Source organism: Loxodonta africana, chromosome 9 (genome assembly GCF_030014295.1).
Source record: "Loxodonta africana isolate mLoxAfr1 chromosome 9, mLoxAfr1.hap2, whole genome shotgun sequence".
Lineage (NCBI taxonomy): Eukaryota > Metazoa > Chordata > Mammalia > Proboscidea > Elephantidae > Loxodonta > Loxodonta africana.
In genome coordinates, this window is record NC_087350.1 from 113885066 (window position 1) to 113910866 (window position 25801).

Consider the following 25801-nt stretch of genomic DNA (forward strand, 5'->3'; position numbering starts at 1 on the left):
TTCTTTCAGCTTGAGAAATGCTGAGCCTGTTCTTCCCTTTTGGTTTTCTATCCCCAGGTCTTTGTACATGTCATTATAATACTCTACTTTGTCTTCTCCAGCTGCCCTTTGAAATCTTCTGTTCAGCTCTTTGACTTCATCATTTCTTCCTTTCCCTTTAGCTACTCAGCATTGAAGAGCACATTTCAGAGTCTCTTCTGACATACATTTTGGTCTTTTCTTTCTTTCCTGACTTTTTAATGATCTCTTGCTTTCTTCATATGTGTTGTCCTTGATGTCATTCAACAACTTGTCTGGTCTTCAGTCATTAGTGTTTAATGAGTCAAATCTCTTCCTGAGATGGTTTCTAAATTCAGGTGGAATATCCTCAAGGTCGTACTTTGGCTCTTGTGGACTTGTTCTAATTTTCTCCAGCTTCAACTTGAACTTGCATATGAGCAACTGATGGTCTGTTCCACAGTCGGCCCCTGGCCTTGTTCTGACTGATGATACTGAGCTTTTCCATCGTCTCTTTCCACCAAAAACCAAAACCAAACCCAGTGCCGTTGAGTCGATACCGACTCATAGAGACCCTATAGGACAGAGTAGAACTGCCCCATGGAGTTTCCAAGGAGCGCCTGGCAGATTTGAACTGCTGACCCTTTGGTTAGCAGCTGTAGCACGTAGCCACTATGCCACCAGGGTTTCCTCTCTTTCCACAGATATATCAATTTGATTCCTGTGTATTCCATCTGGCGAGCTTCACATGTATAGTCACTGTTTATGTTGGTGAAAAAAGGTATTTGCAATGAAAAAGTCATTGGTCTTGCAAAATTCTATCATGCAATCTCTGGCATCATTTCTATCACCAAGACCATATTTTCCAACTACTGATTCTTCTTCTTTGTTTCCACTTTGCCATTCCAATCACCAGTAGTTATCAATGCATTCTGATTGCATGTTCAATCAATTTCAGGCTGCAGAAGTTGGTAAAAATCTTCAATTTCCTCATCCTTGGCTTTAGTGATTGGTGCATAAATTTGAATAATAATTGTATTAGCTGGTCTTCCTTGTAGATGTATGACTATTACCCTATCACTGACAGTGTTGTACTTCAGGATACATCTTGAAATAAGAGCCATCACACGAATAGACATATGCACACCCATGCTCATTGCAGCATTATCCACAATAGCAAAAAGATGGAAACAGCATGAGTGCCCATCAGCAGACGAATGGATACACAAATTAAGGCACATACACACAATGGAATACTAAGCAATGATAGAGAACAAAGATGAATCCACGAAACATCTCACAACATGGATGAATCTGGAGGGCACTGTGCTGAGTGATATAAGTCAATCACAAAAGGACAAATATTGTATGACCACTATTATAAAACTCAAGAAAAGGTTTACACACAAAAGAACAATCTTTGATGGTTACGAGGGAGGGGAGGAATGGGGAGGGGAAATCACTAACTAAATAGTAGACAAGTGTTAACTTTGGTGAAGGGAAGGACAACACACAATATAGGGGAAGTCAGCACAACTTGACCCACTACCGACAGTTCTGACAGGGATCACACTAGAAGGTCCCTGCACAGAATGGGAGAAAAATGTAGAAAAAAATCAAGTTCGCAAAAAAAAAGACCAGACTTACTGGCCCGATGGTGCCTGGAAGAACCCCTGAGACTATGGCCCCCAAACACCCTGTTAACTCAGAACCGAAGCCACTCCTAAAGTCTGTCTACCTTTCAGCCAAAGATTAGACAGGCCTTTTATAATAATACAAGTGAGGAATGTGCTTCTTAGTTCAATCAGGTATACAAGAGCAAATGGGCAACATCCACCCAAAAGCAAAGACGAGAAGGCACGAAGGGATAGGAAACCTGGATGAATGGACACAGAGAACCCAGGATGGAAAGAGAAAAGGGGCGAGAGCTGACCATTGTGGGGATTGCAACCAATGTCACAAAACAATTTGCGTATAAAATCTTGAATGAAAAACTAATTTGCACTGTAAACTTTCATCTAAAACATTAAAAAAAAAAAAAGTTACAGCCTAGAAAACCTAATGAGGCAGTTCTATTCTGTCACATGGGGTCACTGTGAGTTGGAATTGACTGGACGGCACCCAACAACAACATTCAATAATCCAGTTTCATAAGCCTTTTCTCCCAAAACTTTCCTAAAATGCTGCCAGGAGGAAATAAGCTACTTAATAATGATCCATTGCCTGATGCCTGTATGTATTCGAAGCTTTATCTGAATATGTGCAAAAGCACTAAAAAGCTCTAGCAACGTTCTTTGTCTCTGTGATTGTTTCAACTCTGCCAAGAGTATAATGAAACACTGTAAACCACCCAGACATATAAAACCAAACACATTGCACAAAATAAACGCTAAGGAGTAACGCTTTCCAGTTCGATGCACATTTACGGAGTGCCTAACATGGAACTCCTCTGTGGGGACCTGCGGAGATCATGAGGAGATGCAGAGCACACAGTTCCTACATTGTGGGGAGCTTATCCAGCAGGGGGCTGAGTCTGATCCACAGGGGAGCAGTTGTCATGGAAGACGGAAAGAGAGGTGCCATTCAACATATGAAGTCCCAGGGTGGTACAACAGTTAACGTGCTTGGCTGCTAACCAAAAGGTTGGATGTTTAAGTCCACCCAGAGGTCCCTCAGGAGAAAGACCTGGTGATTTGCTTCTGAAAAACCAGCCACGGAAAACCCTGTGGAGCACAGTTCTACTCTGACACACACAGGGTCACCGTGAGCTTGAGTAGACTCAACAGCGGCTGGCTTTTTAATTTTATTATTATTCAATACAAACTTATGAAATAATTAGGTTCAATGGTTTAAGAGAGGAAACAACCACAGGTAAGGCTTCAAGAAGGAGACAGCATTTCCGGTGGTAGCCGAAGAAAGGATATAAACTTGACAGGGGCGGGGAGTCGGGGAGGCCATCCAAATGGAAAGAACATTGCGAGCAAGAGACAGAGCCTGAGGTAGGACACGGGATACACTGAACGGCCAGTGTGTTTGCCACAATGAATGTGAAGTATTGCTTTCTGTTTATTTTTCACCAATACAAAACAAACTTCGAATCGGGCACATCTCTTGTTTTGCCTGCCCAGAATCCATTACCCTTCTTCTCCTAGCAGTATTTTGGGCTTCCTTTGCAGAACCATTCCATTCTCCATCCCAGCCCATGTGGTCTGGATGTGGCTAAATCCCACCTTCCCCAAGGCTGGGAGGTGGCCTGTCGTCGTTAGGTGCTGTGGAGTCTGTTCCCACTTATAACTCCCCTGTGTACAACAGAACAAAACACCCCCAGAGAGGTGACCCAGGTCTCCCCAGTCAGTGTCCTCCATCCCCCAGCTAGAGTGATTGGTTCAGCAATGGACATGCAGCCATAAGCAAGACAGCGAGACTCAGACCCAGAAATACTGCTCAAATTACTCCGAAAGAGAAGCTGTCCTCAGACTAAGCCAAATAACACTAAGGCAGGAACCTGGAAGGTCATGGGGAATGTGACCCATTCAACAGGAAAGACCAAAACAACCCAGGAAGAAGACCTTAGAGGAAAGCCTATGGAAGACAAGCCTCACTCTTGGGCTCAGAGCTCCCAAGAGATTTTTTTACTGCTCCACTCTCAACTCTACCAGACAGCCAAGGACCACCAGACTTTTGAGGAATGCATTTGACATGGATTCCAAAGCAATCTGGAGGAATCACAAACTACACAGGCAGAGGAAAAAAATTTTAAGTATATCAGTAATATCCTCAGAGAGATTAACAAGATTGGGTAGAATGGCTAAAATGTAAAGACTGACAATGCTAAGTGTTGTCAGTGATGTGGAGACACTGGAATGCTCTTGCATGGCTGATGGTGTAAATGTTACAGCTACTTTGGAAAAACAGTTTGGCAGTTTCTGATAATGTTAGACATACACCTATCATACGATCCAGCAATCCCAAAACAAAGGAAAATATATGTCCCCATAAGGACTTGTTGACAAATGCTTGTAGCTGCTTTATTTGTAATTGCCCAAAAGTGGAAACAGCCCTAATTTCCATCTACAGATAAATGGGTAAACTCTGGTACATCAATACACTGGAATAACACTCAGCAATGAAAAGGAAAAACTAGTGATACACATGATACCATGAATGAATCTCAAAAGCACTATGCTGATAAATCAGAGACTACATCAGCCTGAGACCAGAAGAACTAGATGGTGCCTGGCTATAACCGATGACTGCCCTGACAGGGAACACAACAGAGAATCCCTGATGGAGCAGGAGAGCAGTGGGATGCAGACCTCCGAGTCTCACGAAAAGACCAGACTTAATGATCTGACTGAGACTAGAGGGACTCCAGGGGTCACGGTCCCCACACCCTCTGTTAGCCCAAGACTGGAACCATTCCCAAAGCCAACTCTTCAGACAGGGATCGAACTGGACTATAAGTCAGAAAATGACACCGGTGCGGAGTGAGCTTCTTGGCTCAAGTAAACACATGAGACTATGTGGGCAGCTTATGTCCGGAGGGGAGATGAGAAGGCAGAGGGGGACAGGAGCTGGCTGAATGGACATGGGGAACACAGGGTGGAGAGAGGGAGTACGCTGTCTCATTATGGGGAGAGCAGCTAGGAGTACATAGCAAGGTGTATATAAATTTTTGTAGGAGAGACTGACTTGATTTGTAAACTTTCACTGAAAGCACAATAAAAATAAATAAATAAAAATTTAAAAAACAAACCAAAAAAAAGCATTATGCTGAGTAAAAGAAGCCAGAAGCAAAAGGTTATGGACTGTCTAATTCCATTTCTGGAAAAGACAAAACCCTGGGAGAAGCGGGGGGAAAGAACTGAAGATAGATTTTTTCATAAGAGACCCTGAATTATTTTACCATTTAAACTATATGCATGTAGTGTGATCAAAATTTTTTAGAAATACCACAGTGGAGGGTTTCAACAAACAGAAATTTCCTTTCTCACTGTTTAGGAGGCTAGATGTTCGATTTCAGGGTGCTGGCTCTGGGGGAAGGCTTTTTTTCTCTGTCAGCTCTGGAGGAAGGTCCTTGTCCCTTCTGAGCTTCTGCTCCTGGGTGATCTTCATGGGGCTTGCCATCTCTCTTCCCCCATCTCTGTTTGCTAGCTTGCTTTTAATCGCTTTATCTCTCAAAAGAGACTGGCTCAAGATAACCCTACACTAATCCTGTCTCATTAACATAACAAAGACAACCCATTCCCAAATGGGATTATAGCCACAGGCACGGAGGTTAGGATTTACCACACATATTCTGGGGGGACACAGTTCAATCCAGAACACAGGCACAGCCTGAAATGCATTTGTTCAACCTTTGTTTTCATTTATATCAAAAAAGAGAAATGAGGGGAGATGGGGAGGTGGGGAGGTATTCCTTAGGGGCTGCTGAATTTCTGCTCAGGATGATGAAAAAAATGTGGAAATAGTAGTGACGGTTACTCAACGAGTTGAATGTCACTAATGTCAATTAATTGTACATGTGAAAACGACTGAAATGCCTGCTGTTTTGCTCTACATTGTTGTTGCTGGGTGCTGTGGAGTCGGACCCTGACTCATGGCGACCCCAGAGTAGAGCTGCTCCCTACGGTTTTCTTGGCTGTAATCTTTCCAGAAGCAGATTGCCAGGACTCTCTTCTGAGGAGCCACTGGGGGGGTTGAAACCACCCGTCTTTGGGTTAGCAGCCAAGCGCAAGCCGCATGCGCCACCCAGGCTCCTTCTGTCATGCATATTCCACATAAATAAATAAAATATATTTTTAAAAATTTTTCAAAGAGAGAAGTGCCCTGAAGCCTTCCAGAACGTCCCAAATATCTGAACATACACATGTCGGGTGGATGCCTACAAATCCAGCCACTCTCAGAATCCCAGAAACCAAGCATGTGCAGAGCTGTACTTGGCACTTCTTGCCCACCGGCTGGTAGAAGACCAGGAGCTCACCTCCATGCATCGCATCAACGCGGATCTTCAGTTGGCCAGGCCCAGTCAGCAAGCTCTTGATGGCGCTGAAGTCGAAGACGGTCCGCAGGAGGTTGAGATAGATATCCACTGGGTCCACTATCTCCACTGGGGATACAAAGACAAAGGAAGTGTCAGTGCCTGTGCCCACAGAGGAGTCTTAAAAGCCTAAAAAAAGTCCTTAAGAGCATGAAATTCTGACCACAATCCCATCATAATCCCATGCCTTATGTGGGAAGCAAGGTGTCCACCTGTAGACAAAATCATAAATTAAGGAACAGTCAAGACACTGCCAATTTTCCAGATGATCAACGGGTGTGGATATCAAGTTACAAATTCTACTTTGCTCATGAAAAATCAACCATAAGAATAAAGTAGTAAAAATATAAATATAGCCTATTATTCTTATCCCCTTAGTCTCCACCATGTCCTTCCCCAAAACTGCACACACCTCAAGGCTAAGAGGCATCCTGTCCCATCCAGATACCTCTCCTATGGGGGCTGGCCAAGGAATGACTCAGTTGGCATGAAGCAAATCAAGGAGAGACCTCAGCAGTGACCCCTCTTTTCCAAATGCCATTGGGTCTCCCAGATCCAAGGCGGGTTGGTGATGGACACATTACTGAGTTTGCATGAAGTCTCTTCCATCTCCAACTTAGCACCCAGTTTCAGAGTGAATGCTAGACATCTGGAAATCCTCATTAAGAGCAATGTTCTACCCTAGGGTCCGGCACACCCAATGACTATGCCATATACACTGGCTGCCGTCAAGTTGACTCCAAATCATGGTCACCCCATGTCCTTCAGAGTAAAACCACTCCATGGGGTTTTCATGGCGCTGATCTTTCAGAAGCAGATTGCCAGGCCTTTCTTCCCAGGTGCCTCTGGGTGGATGTGAACCACCAGCCTTTCAGTTAGTAGCCCAGTATTTAAGCATTTGCACCACCCAGGGATTCCACCAAAACAGGTCGTTTCCATTTATTTGACAGATACACAAAGCCCAGAATATGTCACATTCTTCAAGCCTGGTAATCAGCATGTGATTAATACTTAGAAAGTGCTTTTCCTAGAAGTAGTCAATACCTGACTCTGAAGGCACTAAAATTTGTCCAGGAGTCCTGCTTTTTAAATTTATAATTAAATTATGAAACTTACATATAGTGCTTTCAAATTTTGCAAATACATACTACTTTGAGTGCCTGAAATAGTTAAGCCTACAGTGAAGATATTATCATGGGACCTTCAATAATTTTCAGTAAATACAGATTCAATATTTTAACTAATGAGATTTTACTATGGAATATAGAACTATCCCTTTATCTGGTCAAATAAACATCTAAAAGCATGTTTTCTTGTAGTTAAACCAATGGAGTATGTGTGCCCATTCAAATGTAATATAATTATTTTTAAAAGAACACCGATGGTTTTTATTTATCTTTTTGATATGAGGAAGGTAATAACAACAGATAATACATAGTGTTGTTGTTGTTGTCGTCGTTGTTACTGTTGTCAGCTGCTGTCAAGTCAATGCCAACTCCTGGCAACTTGATGTGTGCAGAGTAGAACTGCTCCACAGAGTTTTCAAGGCCATCGACCTTTTGGAAGCAGATCTCCAGGTCCTTCTTCCGGGTTGCCTGTGAGTCGGTTTGAACCGACAATCTTTCACTTAGTAGTCCAACACTTAACCAAAATATAGAGAACAAAGGAGCAAGGAGAAGTCAGTGAAAACTGAAAGTTCATATCAAATAGTTCATGCTCTTAACATTTGAAGGTGAACTGCCAAGAACCGGTTTGCTTCTAATTATTCAAGCCTTGCTCCACTCTTGAAACAGTAAGAAAACAGCACTTAAATTAGCCCAAATAATTATCTCCAAATTCTTCTTTGGAGCCAGGGGAAACCCCTCCACCCACCTCCTAGTTTGTGTAGCATTTTAGAAACCTCATCAATCTAGTGACGCGGCTGCAACCACGGGCCTGAATCTGAACTCGCCAGGGATCTGGGTCCTGGGGCAGATTAACCAGTAAGTAAGGTACACATGGGCTTACCCGTGCGTTCTTACTAAACTGTCATGCACAGTGACACCTGCGTTTCACCAAATTCTTGATGTGGTGAAAAGCAGGTGAAATTGTGCACTGCAGATAAATAAATTAGCACAAGTAAGCCCATGCATGCCTTGCCTATTGAGTAATCTGTCCCTATCTGGGCTTCTTGGACAATTAGAAAAGTTGTAGGAATAATAAAAATAAATAAACAAATATAAATTCTTTCCGATGCTGATGCCTTATCTTTATTAGGCATCTTGTTGCCTAGTTCTTCCAAATACATGTGTCAAGTATATTTAAATCGTTTTGTTTCATGTAACATATTCTTTGCTTTCAGTTGTTAAGCCGTTTTGTGTGTGTGTATGTGTGTGCATGCACGCACACACACACATTCCCAATTAGATGAATAAAATCAGGTTTGCTTCAGGGAGTATTGCATGGCTTTCAATAAGTTTCTGCTGACTAGCTAAGCAAACAATTGATTCAAAATCTTTCAAGAAATATTTCTTAGCTTTGTTTCTCTACCTCCTATTGTTTTGCTACCTCCTAGTTCATTGCATAGTGACTGGTTTAAAGATTATTTCAGGGTCATAGTTTCGGACCTTTATCCAGACTAAATGGCTCCAAAAAGTCTGGACTCCATTGAGAATTTAAAATTTTGTTCCACATTATTCCCCCTATTGATCAAAAAGCTTGCAAGTGGCCAACTAAAGTACAATTGGTCTCCGTTCACCTGAAGCAACAGAGGAAGAAGGAGAGTCAGCAATTGGAGGAAATCAAATATGTGTCTGCTTGCCTCCATGAACAACTGCCTCCTTTGCCATTAGACAAGAACTGCATGATGCCCCGCTACCATTACTGAACATTTTGATCAAAGATTCTATAGAAAAATCCCGATCAACAGGAATAATGTGGAACAGAATTTCAAATTCTCAATGGAACCTAGGCTTTCCAGAACCATGGAGGCTGGATAAACCCCTAAACTATGGCCCTGAGGTAATCCTTAAACTTTAAACCTTAAACTAAGACTATACCCTGAAATATTCTTTAAACCAAAAAATAGCTTATCTTAATTAGTAAAGTACATCTATTTTGAACACTGTGCTCTTTTAAAGAATTATCTATGTGAGATCAAATTGACAATGGCAACTTAAAAGGTTGGATGGGAAGCTTAGGGGACAGAGAGTTTAAGATAACGGTGGTGAAACAGTTTGGAAAAGGGTAGCAAGCCTGGCAGCACAACTTGAAGAATGTAACCACTGTCACTGAATTGTACATGGAGAAACTGTTGAAATGGTGTATCTCTGGCTGTGCGTATTTTACCAAAAAAAATTAATAAAATAAAGGTAAAAAAAAAAAAAACTTAGTAGCATTTTTTCCCAGATCCCTGGTGGCACAGTGGTTAAGGGCTGGGCTGCAAACCAAAAAGTGAGCAGTTCGAATCCACCAGCCACTCCTTGGACACCCTATGGGGCAATTCTTCTCTGTCCTGTAGGGTCACTATGAGTCGGAATCAACTCAACAGCAATGGGTTTGGTTTTTGGATTATTAGCATTTTTCCCAACACTGCAACTCCTGAAAAGTCTCTTTTAAGTTTTTCTCCATCCCTAAAATCCCATGTGGCCGTGAACCAGGAATTTTATATTTTTAGCTAAGTGGAATTATTTGTAAAATAAAGATAGCATTTTAACATGAACTGTATTGAAACTTATACGGGCACCAAAGGAGTAAAAAAGTTGGTTCTATTGCTGTTTGAGTGCCTTCTAGGAAAAAGCCATAGAATGAAACAGAGGGGAAACAATGTTCATCTACATGGTATCAATGCAGTCATTACATGGTTCAAAATTAATGTAGAAAATAAAAAGTTATGTCCCGGGTACTTTAGAAGTGTTACTCCCTCTACAATACAGCATATTTTTGGCAATTTCATTCTGGTTCTTTAATTCTTGAGCCACTTGCCTACACACAGTTGGTGTTTACTGAGTTCCTTTGTAAATCTCCCAACACAGTGCTTGGTATAGAGCAGGTATCAATAATTTGCATTGAATTAAAATGAACCCCACGGTTCTGACTTAGAAAAGAAACTGACCACGCCTTCCATGGCGGATTTTAGTAACTCCACTATCACACTGCCGGGGTCTCTGGATGTGTAAATGGTGAATGCACTCGGTTGCTAACCAAAAGGTTGGAGGTTCAAGTCCACCCAGAGGTGCCTTTGATAAAAGGCCTTCAGATCCACTTCTGAAAAATCAGCCATTGAAAACCCTATGGAGCACAGTCCTACTCTGACACGCATGAAGTCACCACGAGTAGGAATTGACTTGACAGCAAATGGTGCAACTGGTCTCCTGCTGAGTTTCTTCTTTACTGTCTTAAGGTATTCCAGTGTCTTCACCTTAATTGCTTAAAAAACCAAAGACATGTTTTGGCAATTTTCAATCTACACCTGGAATGCTTTAAGAGCTCAGCAGTGAAACTCTGCTTCACTGAAAATTATACAGATGGTGCCCAGCTATCCCTACTGACCATTCTGATCAGGGCCACAATAGATGGGCCCTGATAGAATGGGAGAAAAATGCAGAACAGAACTCAGATTCTTTTAAATTTCAGACTTACTGGATCAGTTGAGACTGAAGGGCTCCCTGAGACTACTGCCCGAAGATACTTTCAACCTTAAACCAAAACTATTTCCTGAGGTCACCTTTCAGCAAAATAACACATTGGCACACAAAATAAAGGAAATTATTCATCAGTAGGGTGCTCCGTGAACAAAATCATCCATATGAGACCAAAAGGTCAGCAATTACTCTAAAGCCAAGATGAGAAGATAAGGGGGCAGGGAAACTAGAGTACAGGAAACAGAACAACCAGAACGCAATGAAAGAGAATGTGGACACATTGTGAAAAAGGTAACTAACATTACCGAACAACTTGTGTAGAAATTGTCAAATGGAAAAATAGGAACCTAATTTACTGTGTAAATTTTCACCAAACACACAATAAAATATTATCGATAAAAGAAAATGTAGCATTTGGAAATTCAGTTTTTTGAAGTTTCCAGTTGTGAATACCTTGGCTGTTTTTTCTTTCTCCACCACTTTCATCTTGCCTCTTTATCAAGAGTTGCCCCTGGCAGACCATGGTGTCAGGGAACATCTAGCTTAATTTGGTAAGCAGCATCTGGGGTCTTAAAAGCCTGTGAGTAGCCATCTAAGATACTCCACTGGTCTCACCCCTTCCGGAGCAAGGAATAATGAAGAAAACTAAAGATACAAGGGAAAGGTTAGTCCAAAGGACTAATGGACCACAACTACACAGCCTTCACCAGACTCCATCCACGACAACTAGATGGTGCCCAGCTACCACCACTGACTGCTCTGACAGGGATCACAATTGAGGGTCCCAGACAAAGCTAGAGAAAAATGTAGAACAGAATTCTAACTCACAGTAAAAGACCAGACTTACTGGTCTGACAGAGACTGGTCTGAGAAACCCTGAGAGTATGGTCCCCGATACCCATTTAGCTCAGTAATGCAGTCACTCCTGAGGTTTACCCTTCAGCTAAAGATTAGACAGGCCCATAAAACAAAACAAGACTAAAGGGGCACACCAGCCTAGGGGCAACGACTAGAAGGCAGGACGTCAAGAAGGGAGAGTGTTGACACGTTGTGGGGTTGTTAACCAATGTCATAAAGCAGTATGTGTACTAACTGTTTAACGAGAAATTAGTTTGTTCCATAAACCTTCTTCTAAAGTACAATAAAAAAAAAAAAAGAGTCGCCCCTGAGTCTGACAATTCGATCATTTTCAGGAACCCACTCCCCTGAGGAAACCAGTCGCCCTCATCCTCAGAGTTATTCTGACATCGTCTCCAGAACACAAGGACTCTGTTACCTCTGAACGGCTTGAATTTGTTCTCCAGGTCAAATTCCTGGCGTCCTAGTCGGGACAGGTCAATTCGGAGGTCAGGGCATATGGCATATTCCTCGATTGTCTTGCTGATCTGATAGATTTTGTCTGAGACCACATCCGGCGCAGGACCTAAAATTTGAAAATAACACACCACCAAAAATAATTTTTTTTTTTAAAGTCTTGGGAATTTCAGTCAGAGAAGTGTTACCTCCTCAGCCACCAAGAGGAAGAAAGATTTATTTGTTCTCTAAACAATGGACAATGTCCACAGACTCATCAGCCTCGATATTTCCTACGCTGTATTTATCTACTATGGAGGAAATTTGGTCAGCATCACCTGTGCCACGTAGACTAATAACCCACATGTTTGCTGTTTTTTTGTTTTTAATCCACGTTTCAGTAAAGCTGCCTCTTCCCTAAAAATAGCTTCACGCCTGCCTGGGAGACCTGGTTATGTAATCAGCTTTATTCAGGATGTGAGACTCAAACAGGATAGGCATTTGACAGAACTGAGGAATTCCAAATGTAAACTGCAGCTTTCCAAATGGACCTACCGAAAAACAAATTTTGATATCTTCTCCCAGCTCTGCCACCTAGTTAATGTATCAGGGTAACTTAGTTCTTTTCTCCAACTCAAAGGCACTCAGATCACTCCCAAGTTTTTGAGATGAGGCTTAACAAAAAACATTTGATCTTCTCACAAGATCGAGTTGACAGTGAAGTCGTCATAGACTTTAAATAAGGAGCCATGATGGTGCAATGGTTAGGAACTCAGCTGCTAACCAGAAGGCTGGCAGTTCAAACCCACCCATTGGCACCACAGAAGAAAGGCCTGGCAATCTGCTTCTATAAAGATTACAGTCAAGAAAACCCTATGGGGCAGTTCTACTCTGTAACACATATGGGTCGGAACTGACTCATAGCGGCACCCAACAGCAACAAGAGATTAAAATGAATTGAACATGAAACTAACAGTTGTCCCCCTTTAGTTTTTTTTTTTTTAATATGTGTATCTCAGTGCAAGCCATCTTGGATACCTTTTACAACGCTGGGAATCAAATAAGTAGAGTGAAAGATCTAAAATATAAATGATAGATATAGAATTGTGTTTGAATCTGGTGGCACAATGGTTAAAGCACTTGACTGCTAACCAAAAGGCTGGTTCGAACCCACCCAGTGGCTCTGCAGGATAAAGACCTGGTGATCTGCTCCCATAAAGATTACAGCCTAAAATTCCCTATGGGGCAGTTCTACTCTGTCCTATAGGGTCGCTATGAGTCGGAATCAACTCAACATCAGTGGGTTTGGTTTTTTGGTTTGGTACACTGATAACATACTGAAATCATAATATTTTAGACAGATTCCAAAAAAACCCAAACCTATTGCTGTCAAGTTGATTCCAATTCATAGCAGCCCTATAGGACTGGGTAGAGCTGCCCCATAGTGTTTCCAAGAAGAGGCTGGTGAATTTGAACTACTGACCTTTTGGCTAGCAGCCGAGCCAATCAGGTTAAATAAAATATAGTATTAATTTTACCTGCTTCTGTTTACTTCTCTTTAATGTGGCTACAGGAAAATTCTGAATTAGATGTGTGACTCACAGTATGTTTCTACTGGAGCACAGCACCATTGCACGCTCCTAACACAGAAAAAGAAACGATAGCTCCATTCCAGAAGGCGCGAGTGGAAGGCCTAGTAGATAGTACCCATAATTTTAATTTTTTTTTTTTTTTTATAAGAAAAGTGAAGACCCCAAAGAAAGAAACATAGCCCTTCTCCTTCACTACTTCCCATCTTTTACCCTTTGCAAAACTTAAAAAGTAAGTAGTGTCTTGCTTGTTCTTGTTAGGTGCTGTCAAATCAGTTCCAACTCATAGCGACCCCATATACAACAGAATGAAACACTGTGCCATCTTCACAATCGTTATGCTTGAGCCCATTGTTGCAGCCACTGGGTCAATCCATCTCACTGAGGGTCTTCCTTTTATTCACTGACTCTCTACCAAGCATGACGTCCTTCTCCAGGGACTGGTCCTTCCTGACAACATGTCCAAAGTATGTGAAATGAAGTCTCACCATCCTTGCTTCATAGAAGCATCCTGGCTGTACTTAGTTTTTGCTTTTTATTTGGCATGTTTGTCAGATTAGGGAACACTCGAATATACTCCTGCCCCCGCCAACCACCAAACCACACAAATCTTTGGCTGTGTCCACAGTTTTAAAACTCTAGCTGAGTTTTAATGCCAAAGCACAGTGATTTCCAAAAGTAAAACCACTTCCAGGAGGCTAGATCCTTTTCTCCAATGGTAACTGTTGTTAAATTCAGGTCCCACCCACACACAACAGACTTAGTGTCCTAGATTAAAAAACCTAACCAAATGCAACACACAGTTCTGTGAGGAACCCTGGCTTGGACAAAACAGCTGTAAATTACATGTTGGGGACAATCAGGAAAATTTGAATGTCCATAGATTTCAGTAAAACAAAGTCAACACTACAGGAAAGAGAGAACCCAGGACTTCGGCTAAAAATATTTCTCTGACCCTGACCAGCTGTGTGACCTTGAACAGGTAACTCAGCCACTCGGGGCTTCGGTTTGATCATCTAGAAAGTGAGAAAGATGGTCTCAACGACCCTGAGGGAATGTGCCAACTTTAAAACCCAGAGTCCTTTTATAACAGATACCCATTGCCATACCTGTTGCCGTTGAATCGATTCCAACTCATAGCGGCTCCATAGGATAGAGTAGAACTGCCCCGTAGGGTTTCCAAGGAGCACCTGGTGGATTCGAACTACCGACCTTTTGGTTAGTAGCCAAGCTCCTAAACATTGTGCCACCAGGGCTCCTTTATAGCAGATAACCTGTTGCTGTCAAGTCGATTCCAACTCATAGTGACCTTATAGGACAGAGTAGAACTGCCCCTAGAGTTTCCAAGGAGCGCCTAGTGGCCTCAAACTGCTGAAGTATCAACCACTCAATGGTTCACTGTGCTGGAAGTGCAGAGGACCAAGAGACCAAAAGGATTCGAGCTCCCATTATGCCATTTCCCTATCATATCACCTTGGCCAGCTTACTGGATTCTTCCGGACCATCATTTCCTCTCGGCTCCTTTGTTTACTATCAGAGGGTTATTTTACCCATTGCTGCTGAGTCTGTTCCAAACTCATGGCAACCCTACGTGCTGCAGAGTAGGACAGAGTAGAGCTGCTCCATGGGGTTTTCTTGGCTGTAATCTTTAGAGGGGCAGGTCACCAGGTCTTTCTTCCATGGTGCACCTGGGTGGGTTCAAGCTTCCACACTTTGGGTTAGTGGTGTTGCTGTTGTTTTTAGGTGCCATCAAGTCAGTTCCAACTCATAACGACCCTATAGAACAGAATAGAACTGGCCCATAGGGTTTCCAAGGAGCAGCTGGTGGATTCCAGCTGCCAGCCTTCTGGTTAGAAGTCATGGCTCTTAACCACTGTGCTACCAGGGCTCGAGCACAAACTGTTTGCGCCACCCGGGTACCTTGAGGTTTATCGTAGGACTACAGTAATAGAAAAGAAATCATGATTATCCAGGCATATTCGGAATGACATACCTCCATTGGAAACATTAAACTTGACTCCAAACACTCCTCCTGGCCCTCCAGGGCAGTGGCTGGCTGTCAGCATGATTCCTCCAGCTGCTTTGATCTTTCTGATAATGCAGGAGACAGCAGGGGTGGACAGGATGCCATTCTGTCCAATAATCAGTCGCCCAATCTAGACCAGCCAGGGAAAAACAAAACAAAACTCAGCCCAGGTACAAAGGATTAAAGGTATTTCAACAGGAAAGTGCCCCGGGCACTGTTAAAACAGAGTACATCACTTGGCAAAGGAATTGGACAGGCTGAACGGTGGAACTGGTTTACGATCAGCTGCTAACCTAAAGGTTGGCAGTTGGAACCCAGCCAGTGGCTCCACGGAAGAAAGACCCAGCAATCTGCTTCCATAAAAATTACAGCCAAGGAAACCCTAGAGCACAGATCCACTAGTAATACACGCAGGTTTGGGTTTTGGGGTTTGTTTGTTTGGGTTTTTTTCAGCATAAACCAGTGCCCACTGAGTCGATTCCCATTCACAGTGACTGTTCATGTCGCGGTAGAACTGTGCTCCATACATAGGGTTTTCAGCGGCTGATTTTTCAGATGTAAATCACCAGGCCTTTCTTCCGAGGCACCCCTGGGTGGCCTTCACTTAGCAGGTGAATGCATTAAGCCTTTGCACCACCCGGGGACTCCAGGAGAGGGTCTCTGAGTGTTTGTTTGTTTGTTTGTTTGTTTGTTTGTTTGTTTGTTTTCAAGGAGGTCGAAGGGATTTGTCTGGAGTTGTCTCTCCTGCATGCTTCCAAGACCATTTTCGGTAGCCACGTCTAGCAGTCAATTATTAACCTGTCAATTGGATCTGCCTTGTTGCTTTTCAGTAGTTTGAAATGTCTGCTTTTGATGACCAAGGGGTTAACCTGAACCCCGCAAGGGGTTCTGAGTTTGGTACCAACCCAAACGCTATGCATGAGAACTGGCCAGAAATTATGAGAAAAAACTAAGGGAGAGTGTCTCTGCTTCACCCCCTACTCTCCGTCTGCACAAGCACGCACAGCCAGGGACCATCCTCGCCGTGAGTGGACAGACGTCTATGAGACCATTGCAACTGCCCTTGAAATGACAACTCTCCTGAAGGTAGGAATTCTCTTTCTGCCGTCACAGTGTGTGCTAGGACCCTGGAGAAAAGATCCAGTCCCACTAAGCAGAGATCTGGAGGTTATCCATGAGTGTGGCCCCTCTTTCTATAGCTACAAGGCACGGGGTGGGGAAGGGGAGAGGGCTGACAAAAGGCAGGGATTGCAATCAATGTCATAAAACAATTTGTCTATAAATTGTTGAACGAGAAGCTAACTTACTCTGTAAACTTTCACGTAAAGCACAATTAAAAAAAAGAAGAATGTGGCACCAGAGCCCTGCAGAGCGCTACCTAGTGGGTTTTGTTTTAAAATAGAGCCCAATACCATCCGGTCCAGTGGTTCTCGAATGTTGGTACAAATTGGAATCACTTAGGAAGCTTTTTAAATTTCCGATACTTAGCATCCCAGACCAATTTAAATCTGAATCTCAGGAGGAGAATCTAGGCATTCGTTGGTTTTAGACATTCCATAAGTGATTACAATGTCAGCCAAATTTAAAAACAAGTGGTCAAGCCTGTTTGCTACTCAAGAGGCCCGCAGCATGGGCATCACCTGAGCCTGGTAGAAATGCAAACCCTCCAGGCCCACCCAAGACCAAGTTAGAACCAGGGCTTGGAACCGGTTCATTCTGGTTCATTCCCCTGCTGAGAATTTGCAGTTCCACCCCCCCCCCAGATATACTGAATCTAAATCACACTTTAACAAGATCCCCCAGGTGATCTTGTGAAAATGTAGACTCTGATTCACTATATCTGGGGTGGAACTGCATATTCTCAGCAGGGAGTCGAACCAGAATGAACAGGCTCGAAGCTCTGGTCAGAAGACCCCAAGTTCTGTCCCACAGAAACTGTGAGGGAACATAATACTCGTGGCTGTTTTCAGCCACCGGGTTTCTCACGCAGCAATAAATAACTAAAACAGGAGCAGGGGAAAAAGGAGTCACGCTCTGACAGGGATCACAATAGAGAATCCCGGTCAGAGCTGGAGAAAAAGTAGAACAAAATTCTAACTCACAAAAAGAAAAAAAAAAAGAAGACCAGATTTACTGGTTTGACAGAGACTGGAGAAACCCCAAGAGTATGGGCCCCGGACACCCTTTTAGCTCAGTAATGAAGTCACTCCTGAGGTTCACCCTTCAGCCAAAGATTAGAAAGGCCCATAAAACAAAACAAGACTAAATGGGCACACCAGCCCAGGGGCAAGGACGAGAAAGTTGGAGGAGACAGGAAAGCTGGTAATGGGAAACCCAAGGTTGAGAAGGGGAGAGTGTTGATATGTTGTGGGGTTGGCCACCAATGTCACAAAACAATATGTGTACTAATAGTTTAATGAGAAACCAGTTTCCTCCGTAAACCTTCATCTAAAGTACAATTTAAAAAAAAAAAGAAAGGAAGGAGTCAAGAGTAACTCCCAACTTGTACCTCTAGTAACTGGACAGATGGCAATGCCATTTGGTAAGACAGGGAAGATGCAGGAAAATAATTACACTCATATTACTATCCAGAGCCCTGATAAGTTATGTCCCACATGCTCCTGTCGAAATCTATTTCATCGTTCAACTCAACAAATTGGGTATCTACCAAGAAGCAGGCACTGTGGAAGGCACTGTGAGCACTGCGATCGAGGAGGAAGCCCGTGGCTTCAAGGACCTGAAAAAATACTTATAACTTTTGTTCATAATTCCCTCTCTGCCATTTTTCAGAATTATTCTTCAAAGAATCATCTTTAAGAAGGGAAAGTTACGTGGATGTAAGTACTCCCGACAGTCGGGTTCATTAAAAGCGCAGTCGTCTTGAAGATCTGAATAAATATCCGATCGTGAAGAGCTTGTTGAGTAAACTGTCCTGTATCAGCTTACGGAGTATTCTCCAGCCGTTGGAAAGGACAATCACGGAGGCTGCGTAGCTGTGGTAGACTTGGTTAAAAAAAAAAAGGTTATCATCAAGTCAATTCCAACTCACACTAGCCCCCTAGGACAGGGTAGAACTACCCTATAGGGTTTCCAAGGAGCAGCTGGTGGATTTGAACTGCCAACCTTTTGGTTAGTAGCCAGCTCTAAACCACGGTGCCACCAGGGCTCCAAGACTTGGAAAACAGTCCACAAAAGTCCATGATTGCCCTTCCATAGCACAGAGGTGTTGCTGCTCAACCAGGGCCTCCATTCTCCTGCCCACCCCTGCTTCAAGGTGTGGCCAGGTGGCCAGTTTTCATATAGGGTGCTAACTAGTGTGAGGGTGGCACAAACAGTTAACCGCTCGGCTGCTAACGGAAAGGTTGTCAGTTCAAACCCTCCCAGCAGCGCCTCAGAAGGCAGGTCTGGAGATCAGCACCCAAAAGTTCACAGCCTTGAAAACCCTGTGGAGCAGTTCTACTCTGCAACACACAGGGATGCCAGGAGTTGGAACTGACTCGGTGGCACTGGTTTGGAGGCTTGTTTGTTTCTGTTTTCTGGTCAATGTAGCCGACTACTACATCACAAGGAAAAGGTGGTCTACCTGCATACCTGCCTTGGGTTTTGCTCACAGCAACGGAGCTGTAACATCTGATTTTATTTCTAGGTGAAACACAGACGAAAGCCTGATAAGTCCCAGCCAGGGCCTTCTGCTGCATCCTCACCAACCGTCCCAAAGGGGGCGCTGCAGAGATCCTACGCCCACACTTGGCTGGATGGGGAACCCCAGCCAGCCCTGAGGAAGATGCATGAAGCGAGGTGGGCTTCACTGGCAACTGAGGAGCTTTTCCTTAAGTTTCCACTTAGAAAGTCGGGCAAGGGAGACCCTAGTCCATTGTCGCTTCTAAAAAGACAATCAGTTGCCTTCAAGTCGACTCCGACTCATAGCCACTCATCACGACCCATGTATGTCAGAGTAGAACTGCTCCACAGGGTTTTCAGTGGCTGATTTTTCAGAAGCAGATCGCCAGGCCTTTCTTCCAAAGCACCTCTAGGTGGATTCAAACCTGCAACCTTTCAGTTAGTCTCTGAGCACCTAAATGTTTGTACCACCCAGGAACTACCCACACATAGGAACATGAATGTGGAGATGAACAGATACAGATCCCAAGACCCACAGGTAGACACATAAACACCATGACACAGACCCCTGCAGACACACATGTGAGACACACAGACACAGGGACACATGACGCTGTTCCTGCCCAGGCCTGACTTGCACATGGATGGGGAAGGGGAGTGATACGGGGAGCAGTGTGCAATGACCATCATTTCCCATGACGTGATTCCCCGTGGTCTCTGTGTCTATCCTTCTAACTTGATAACAATGGCTTCCATGAACTCTAAACCTCACTGAGATTGTATAATTATTTTCTCCAACCATGAATGGATATGGCAGGCACTAAAAGAATTTGTAAGGAGCCCTGGTTGTGCAATGGTTACACGCTTGGCTGCTAACCAAAAGGTCAGCAGTTGGAACCCTCCCAGCTGCTCTGAGAAAGAAAGACCTGGCGATCTGTTCCCATAAGATTATAGCCTAGAAAACCCTATGGGGCAGTTCTACTCTGTCGCATGGGTCGCCATGAGTCGAAATCAACTAGACGACACCCAGCGACGACAAGGGAATGCATCTATCCTTCCATGTGCCATAGGCACGTGTCTTGATAAAGAGGAAATTTTCTTACATAAAGCTTTCTCCCAGCACTTTCATTCCTTTACATAAGGTGCCATATACAACCAAGTTTTTATTTGCTTTAATGACTATTTCCGATGGCTCCTCTTCTGTCAGAATGCTAATGGCTACACTTCTAAATTAGGTAGAGGATGACTTGTTTCAACCAGCTCAAATTAAAGGCCAGGAGAGCAAAGATGTATAATTTAAACCCTCAGCCTAGAATCTCAGAGTAGATTCAGAATTTTGACACCCAGTTGAGTTTTCCGCCAGTAATATCACACTAATGAAAGCAGGTAAACAGTCTTAGCGGCACAACAGTTAAGTGCTCAGCTGCTAAACCAAAGGTTGCTGGTTCGAACCACCCCATGACTCTGGGGGAGAAAGACCTGGTGATCTGCTCCTGTAAAGATTACAGCCAAGGAAACCCTATGGGGCAGTTCTACTCTGTTGCACGGGGTCTCTATGAGTTGAAATCAACACCATAACACCTAAAACCACAACAATACAACATCAGTGAAAGCAGGATTTTTTTTTTTTATGTGCGAACTCTCTTAAATAAGATGTCTACTTTATGACTCCCTTTTAGCTCTTAAATAAGTCATTTTATAAAAAGGAGGGAGGAATCCAAAAGAGAGAAAACAAAAAGTAAGCATGGCATCCCTCAATATCCTCCTCTTACCATGACCAAAAAAAAACTCCAAACCTGTTGCCATATAGGGTTTCCAAGGAGCGCCTGGTGGATTCCAACTGCCAACCTTCTGGTTAGCAGCCGAACTCAACCACCACACTACCAGGGTTTCCAGACATACCCCTCTAATTCCCAGACTGAACCACAGAGAGCAAAGAGAGCCACAAACAGAAATGTCCTCCTTGGTTCTCAGAGTTCTATAGGACCCTACGGCCACCGCCATCTCCAGCAACGTGCCGTGCAAAGGCGTAGACAAAAAGATGTCTGTTTCTCGTCTTCTTGGTTAAAAAAAAAAAAAAAACTGCAAAGGAAGCCCAAAACTAAGCAGCCGTGGTGGTGAGGATTAAACCTTTCAGCCACAGCTGCGCAAGACGGGTGCCAGCCCATACGGGGAGGCAGGGGACGGCTAAGTGGGATCTTGAGAAATAACAAGCGCTCGGCATGGAGGTGGTTATCCGAACGTCGAGGGACTGCTCCATTGGCACAGGGATAGTTGTGCAGTTGTGTGCTTTGTTACAGGGAGGCCAGATAGGAACTAGAGCCCATCCTCCACTTCCTGCAGCCCTGGAAGTCTTTACACACACACTCAGGGACTGGAGGGGGAAATGAGAGCTGTTAGAACCACACCGAGATGGATTTCACATTCACCTCCTAACATCTGAACAAGTGCAGAAAAGTCGCCGGCATCCAGGCGTTTGGCGGAGTCCTCTTCAGTCGGCTCGCCAGTTCTCAAGGTGTCTCTGAGAAGATCAGGAAATCTAGCTTTCTACAGTCTGAAATCTAGTTTTCCGCTACAAAGTGGGGGATGGAAGGATGAAAATAAGATGAAACCTTTGAGAGCCAGAACGTGTCAGGACTACCTTGTTTCTCTGGGTCTCACAAGTTTTCCGCCTTTGACAAGGTGTGTTCTTACCACTTTTCTACTGCGATTAGGGGAATTTATTTGAGTTTTCCCTCTCTAACAGGGCTCCCCTTACACAGGTTCCGGCTTTTGAAGGTTTTGCTGTAGAAATTATACCCCTCATGGTGAGATCCCAGGGTGGTAAAAATGGTTTGAACTTGACTACTAACCTAAGGAGCCCTGGTGGTGCAGTGGTTAAAGTGATTGACTGCCAACTGAAAGGCCAACAGTTCAAAACCACCAGTGGCTCCTTGGAAGAAAGATGTAGCAGTCTGCTTCTGTAAAGATTTACAGCCTTGGAAACCCTATGGGGTCCCTATGAGTCAGAATCGACCCCACGGGTTTGGGCTTTTTTGTTTTTGTTTTTTTACTAACCTAAAGTTTGGAGGTTTGAACCAGTGGTACTGAGAAAGAAAGGCCTGGCAATCTGCTTCCATTAAGCTTATAGCCAAGTATTACTGAAGAGCTTCAAGCTGAACCCTGCTTTCTATTTAACAGAGAGCAAAGCCCTACCACTTATTAAGAAACTACCGTGTCATTTATTTATCATGTGCCCACCATAGGCTAGACCCATGTTATTTTCATTCACGTACGTCATCTCCTTTAAGGTATCTCCTTTTTTGTACATTTATTCATTCATTGTACAGCTGGTAGCCGGAAAACACTATTCTAACAAATCAATTAGGAACCCTGGTGGCACAATGGCTAAGTACTTGGCTACTAACCGAAAGGTTGGCAGTTCAAAACGACCAGCTGTTAGGTGGGAGAAAGATGTGGCAGACGGCTTCCAGAAAGATTACAGCCTTGGAAACCCTATAAGGTAGCTCTATTCTGTCCTATAGGGTCACTATAAGACTCAACAGCAGTGGGTGGGAACAAATAAATTAGCCCTTCTGACTTGCCTGGGTCCTCAACAATGAAGAATTATGGTTAGCATAATGAGCTTTGATTTTCTACGAATCACTGTTATTTGAATATAATTTCTTTATGTTGTAGTTCCTGGTTTTGAAGGAAGGTTTTGTGGTTGAGCTAAAGCTAGATACATAGATAGCATCAGTCGTTTAAATACTTGTTAATTGCGTGAGAAAACATCCCACTGTGCACGTGGATTTGAAATCACTGACCACACACCAACTTTGTGAAAAATGACGTGTAAGCAGGAACATGTCTCACTGCTGAAGAACAGTGCGATTATGTGATTACAGTATGTCAGTACTTAAATAGGTCTGTACTCCTTGTGCAAATGTGTTGGGGCTTAAAGGAAAATAAAAAAGAAGGCTTTTTTACTAACTTTTGCAGTCTGAAATTAATCAAACATACAATCTGGATGCACTGATAATTACTGATGATTGGAATGTGAAAGTTGAAAACAAAGAAGAAGGCTAGGTAGTTGGAAAATACGGCCTTGGTGATAAAAATGATGCGAGATATTGCATGAAAAAAATTTTTGCAAGACCAACGACTTATTCACTGGAAATACTTTTTTCCAACAACATGAACAGTGACTATACACGAGCACCTCAGCAGATGGAATACACAGGAATCAAATCAAGTGCATCTGGGGAAAGACAATGGAGAAGCTCAATATCAGCCAGTGGCCGACTGCAGAACAGACCATCAACTGCTCATATGCAAACTCAAGTTGAAGCTGAAGAAAATTAAAACAAGTCCACAAGAATCAGAGTAAGACCTTGAGTATATCCCATTTGAATTTAGAGACCATCTCAGGAATAGATTTGACACACTGAACCCTAACGACTGAAGACCAGATGATTTGTGGGATGACATCAAGGACACCATACATGAAAAAAGCAAAAGGTCATTTAAAAAGACAGGAAAGAAAGAAAAGGCCAAAATGGATCCCAGAAAAGACTCTGAAAGTTGCTCTTGAAGGTAGAGTAGCTAAAGGGAAAGGAAGAAATGATGAAGTAAAGAGCTGAACAGAAGATTTCAAAGGGCAGCTTGGGGAGACAAAGTAATTTAATGAAATGTGCAAAGACCTAGAGTCAGAAACTCAAGAGGGAAGAACACACTTAGCATTTCTCAAGCTGAAAGAATTGAAGAAAAAAATCAAGCCTTGAGTTGCAACATTGAAGAATTCTACGGGCAAAATATTGACGATGCAGAAAACCTCAAAAGAAGATGGCGGGAATACAAAGAGTCGCTGTACCAAAAAGAACTGGTCGACATTCAACCATTTCAGGAGGTAGCATATGAACAAGAACCAATAGTATTGAAGGAAGAAGTCCAAGCTGCATTGAAGGCATTGGTGAAAAACAAGGCTCCAGGAATTGATGGAATACCAATTGAGATGTTTCAACAAACAGATGCAGTGCTGAAAATGCTCACTCATCTCTGCCAAGAAATTTGGAAGGCAGCTACCTGGCCAACTGACAGGAAGAGATCCATATTTGTAGCCAAAGAAATGTGATCCCATAGAATGTGGAAATTATCAAACGATATCATCAATATCAGACACAAGTAAAATTTTGCTGAAGATCATTCAAAAGTGGTTGTAGTAGTACACCAATAGGAAACTGCCAGAAATTCAAGCTGGATTCAGAAGAGTACATAGAACCAGGGGTATCATTGCTGATGTGAGCTGGATCCTGGCTGAAAGCAGAGAATACCAGAAAAATGTTTACCTGTGTTTAATTCACTATGCAAAGGTATTCGACTGTGTGGATCATAACGAATTATGAATGACACTGCAAAGAATGGGAATTCCAGAACACACTTAATTGTGCTCACAAAGAATCTGTACACAGACCAAGAGGCAGCCATTTGAACAGAATGAGGGGATACTGCGTGATTTAAAATCAGGAAAGGTGTGTGTCAGGGTTGTATCCTTTCACCATATCTGTTCCATCTGTATGCCGGGCAAATAATCCAAGAAACTGGACTATACGAAAAAGAACGTGGAAATCAGGATTGGAGGAAACTCATTAACAACCTACGATATACAGATGCCATAACCTTGCTTGCTGAAAGTGAAAAGGACTTGAAGCACTTACTGATAAAGATCAAAGACGATACAGCCTTCGGTATGAATTACACCTCAACATAAAGAAAACAAAAATCCTCACAACTGGACCAATAATCAACATCATAATAAACTGACAGAATAGTGAAGTTGTCAAGGATTTCATCTTACTTGGATCCACAATCAACTCCCAGGAAGCAACAGTCAAGAAAGCAAATGACACGTTGCATTGGGCAAATCTGCTGCAAAAGACCTCTTTAAGGTATAGAAAGCAAGAATGTCACCTTTGAGGACTAAGGTGTGCCGGACCCAAGCTATGGTGTTTTCAGTCGACTCATACGCATGTGAAAGCTGGACAATGAATAAGGAAGACCAGAGACGAGTTGATACCTTTGAAATATGGTATTGGCAAAGAATACTGGATACACCATGAACAGCCAAAAGAACGAACAAATCTGTCTTGGAAAAATACAGCCAGAATGCTCCTTAGAAGCAAGACAGACGAGACTTCCTCTCACATACTTTGGACATGTTATCAGGAGGGACCAGTCCCTGGAGAAGGACATCATGCTTGGTAGACTAGAGGGTCAGTGAAAAAGAGAAAGACCCTCCAGGAAATGGATTGATATGGTAACTTCAACAATGGGCTTGAGCATAACAACAACCATGAGGATGGTGCAGGACCGGGCAGTATTTTGTTCTGTTGTACATAGGGTCACTATGAGTCGGAACTGACTCAAGGGCACCAAACAACAATGTAATATAATGTAATATGGTATGTATGGTATAGTAAAAAGGAACCCTGGTGGTGCTGTGGCTGCTAACTGAAAGGTCAATGGTTCAAACCCACCAGCCATCCCACAGGAGAAAGGTGTGGCAGTCTGCTTCCATAAAGATTTACAGACTTGGAAACCCTATGGGGCAGTTTTACTCTGTCTTATAGGGTCA

General features: G+C 43.2%; 1 protein-coding gene across 1 annotated transcript in view; it reads right to left on the bottom strand.

Annotated features, from left to right (window-relative positions):
- Positions 1-25801, bottom strand: part of PGM5 (phosphoglucomutase 5) — a 182730-nt gene that overhangs the window by 145380 nt on the left and 11549 nt on the right. Inside the window, exons 2-4 of the mRNA XM_064290557.1 lie at positions 15535-15697; positions 11936-12082; positions 5981-6106 (exon numbers count right to left, since the gene is read on the bottom strand). Coding sequence (XP_064146627.1) covers positions 5981-6106; positions 11936-12082; positions 15535-15697 — 436 coding nt within the window. The remainder of the gene's footprint in view (positions 1-5980; positions 6107-11935; positions 12083-15534; positions 15698-25801) is intronic.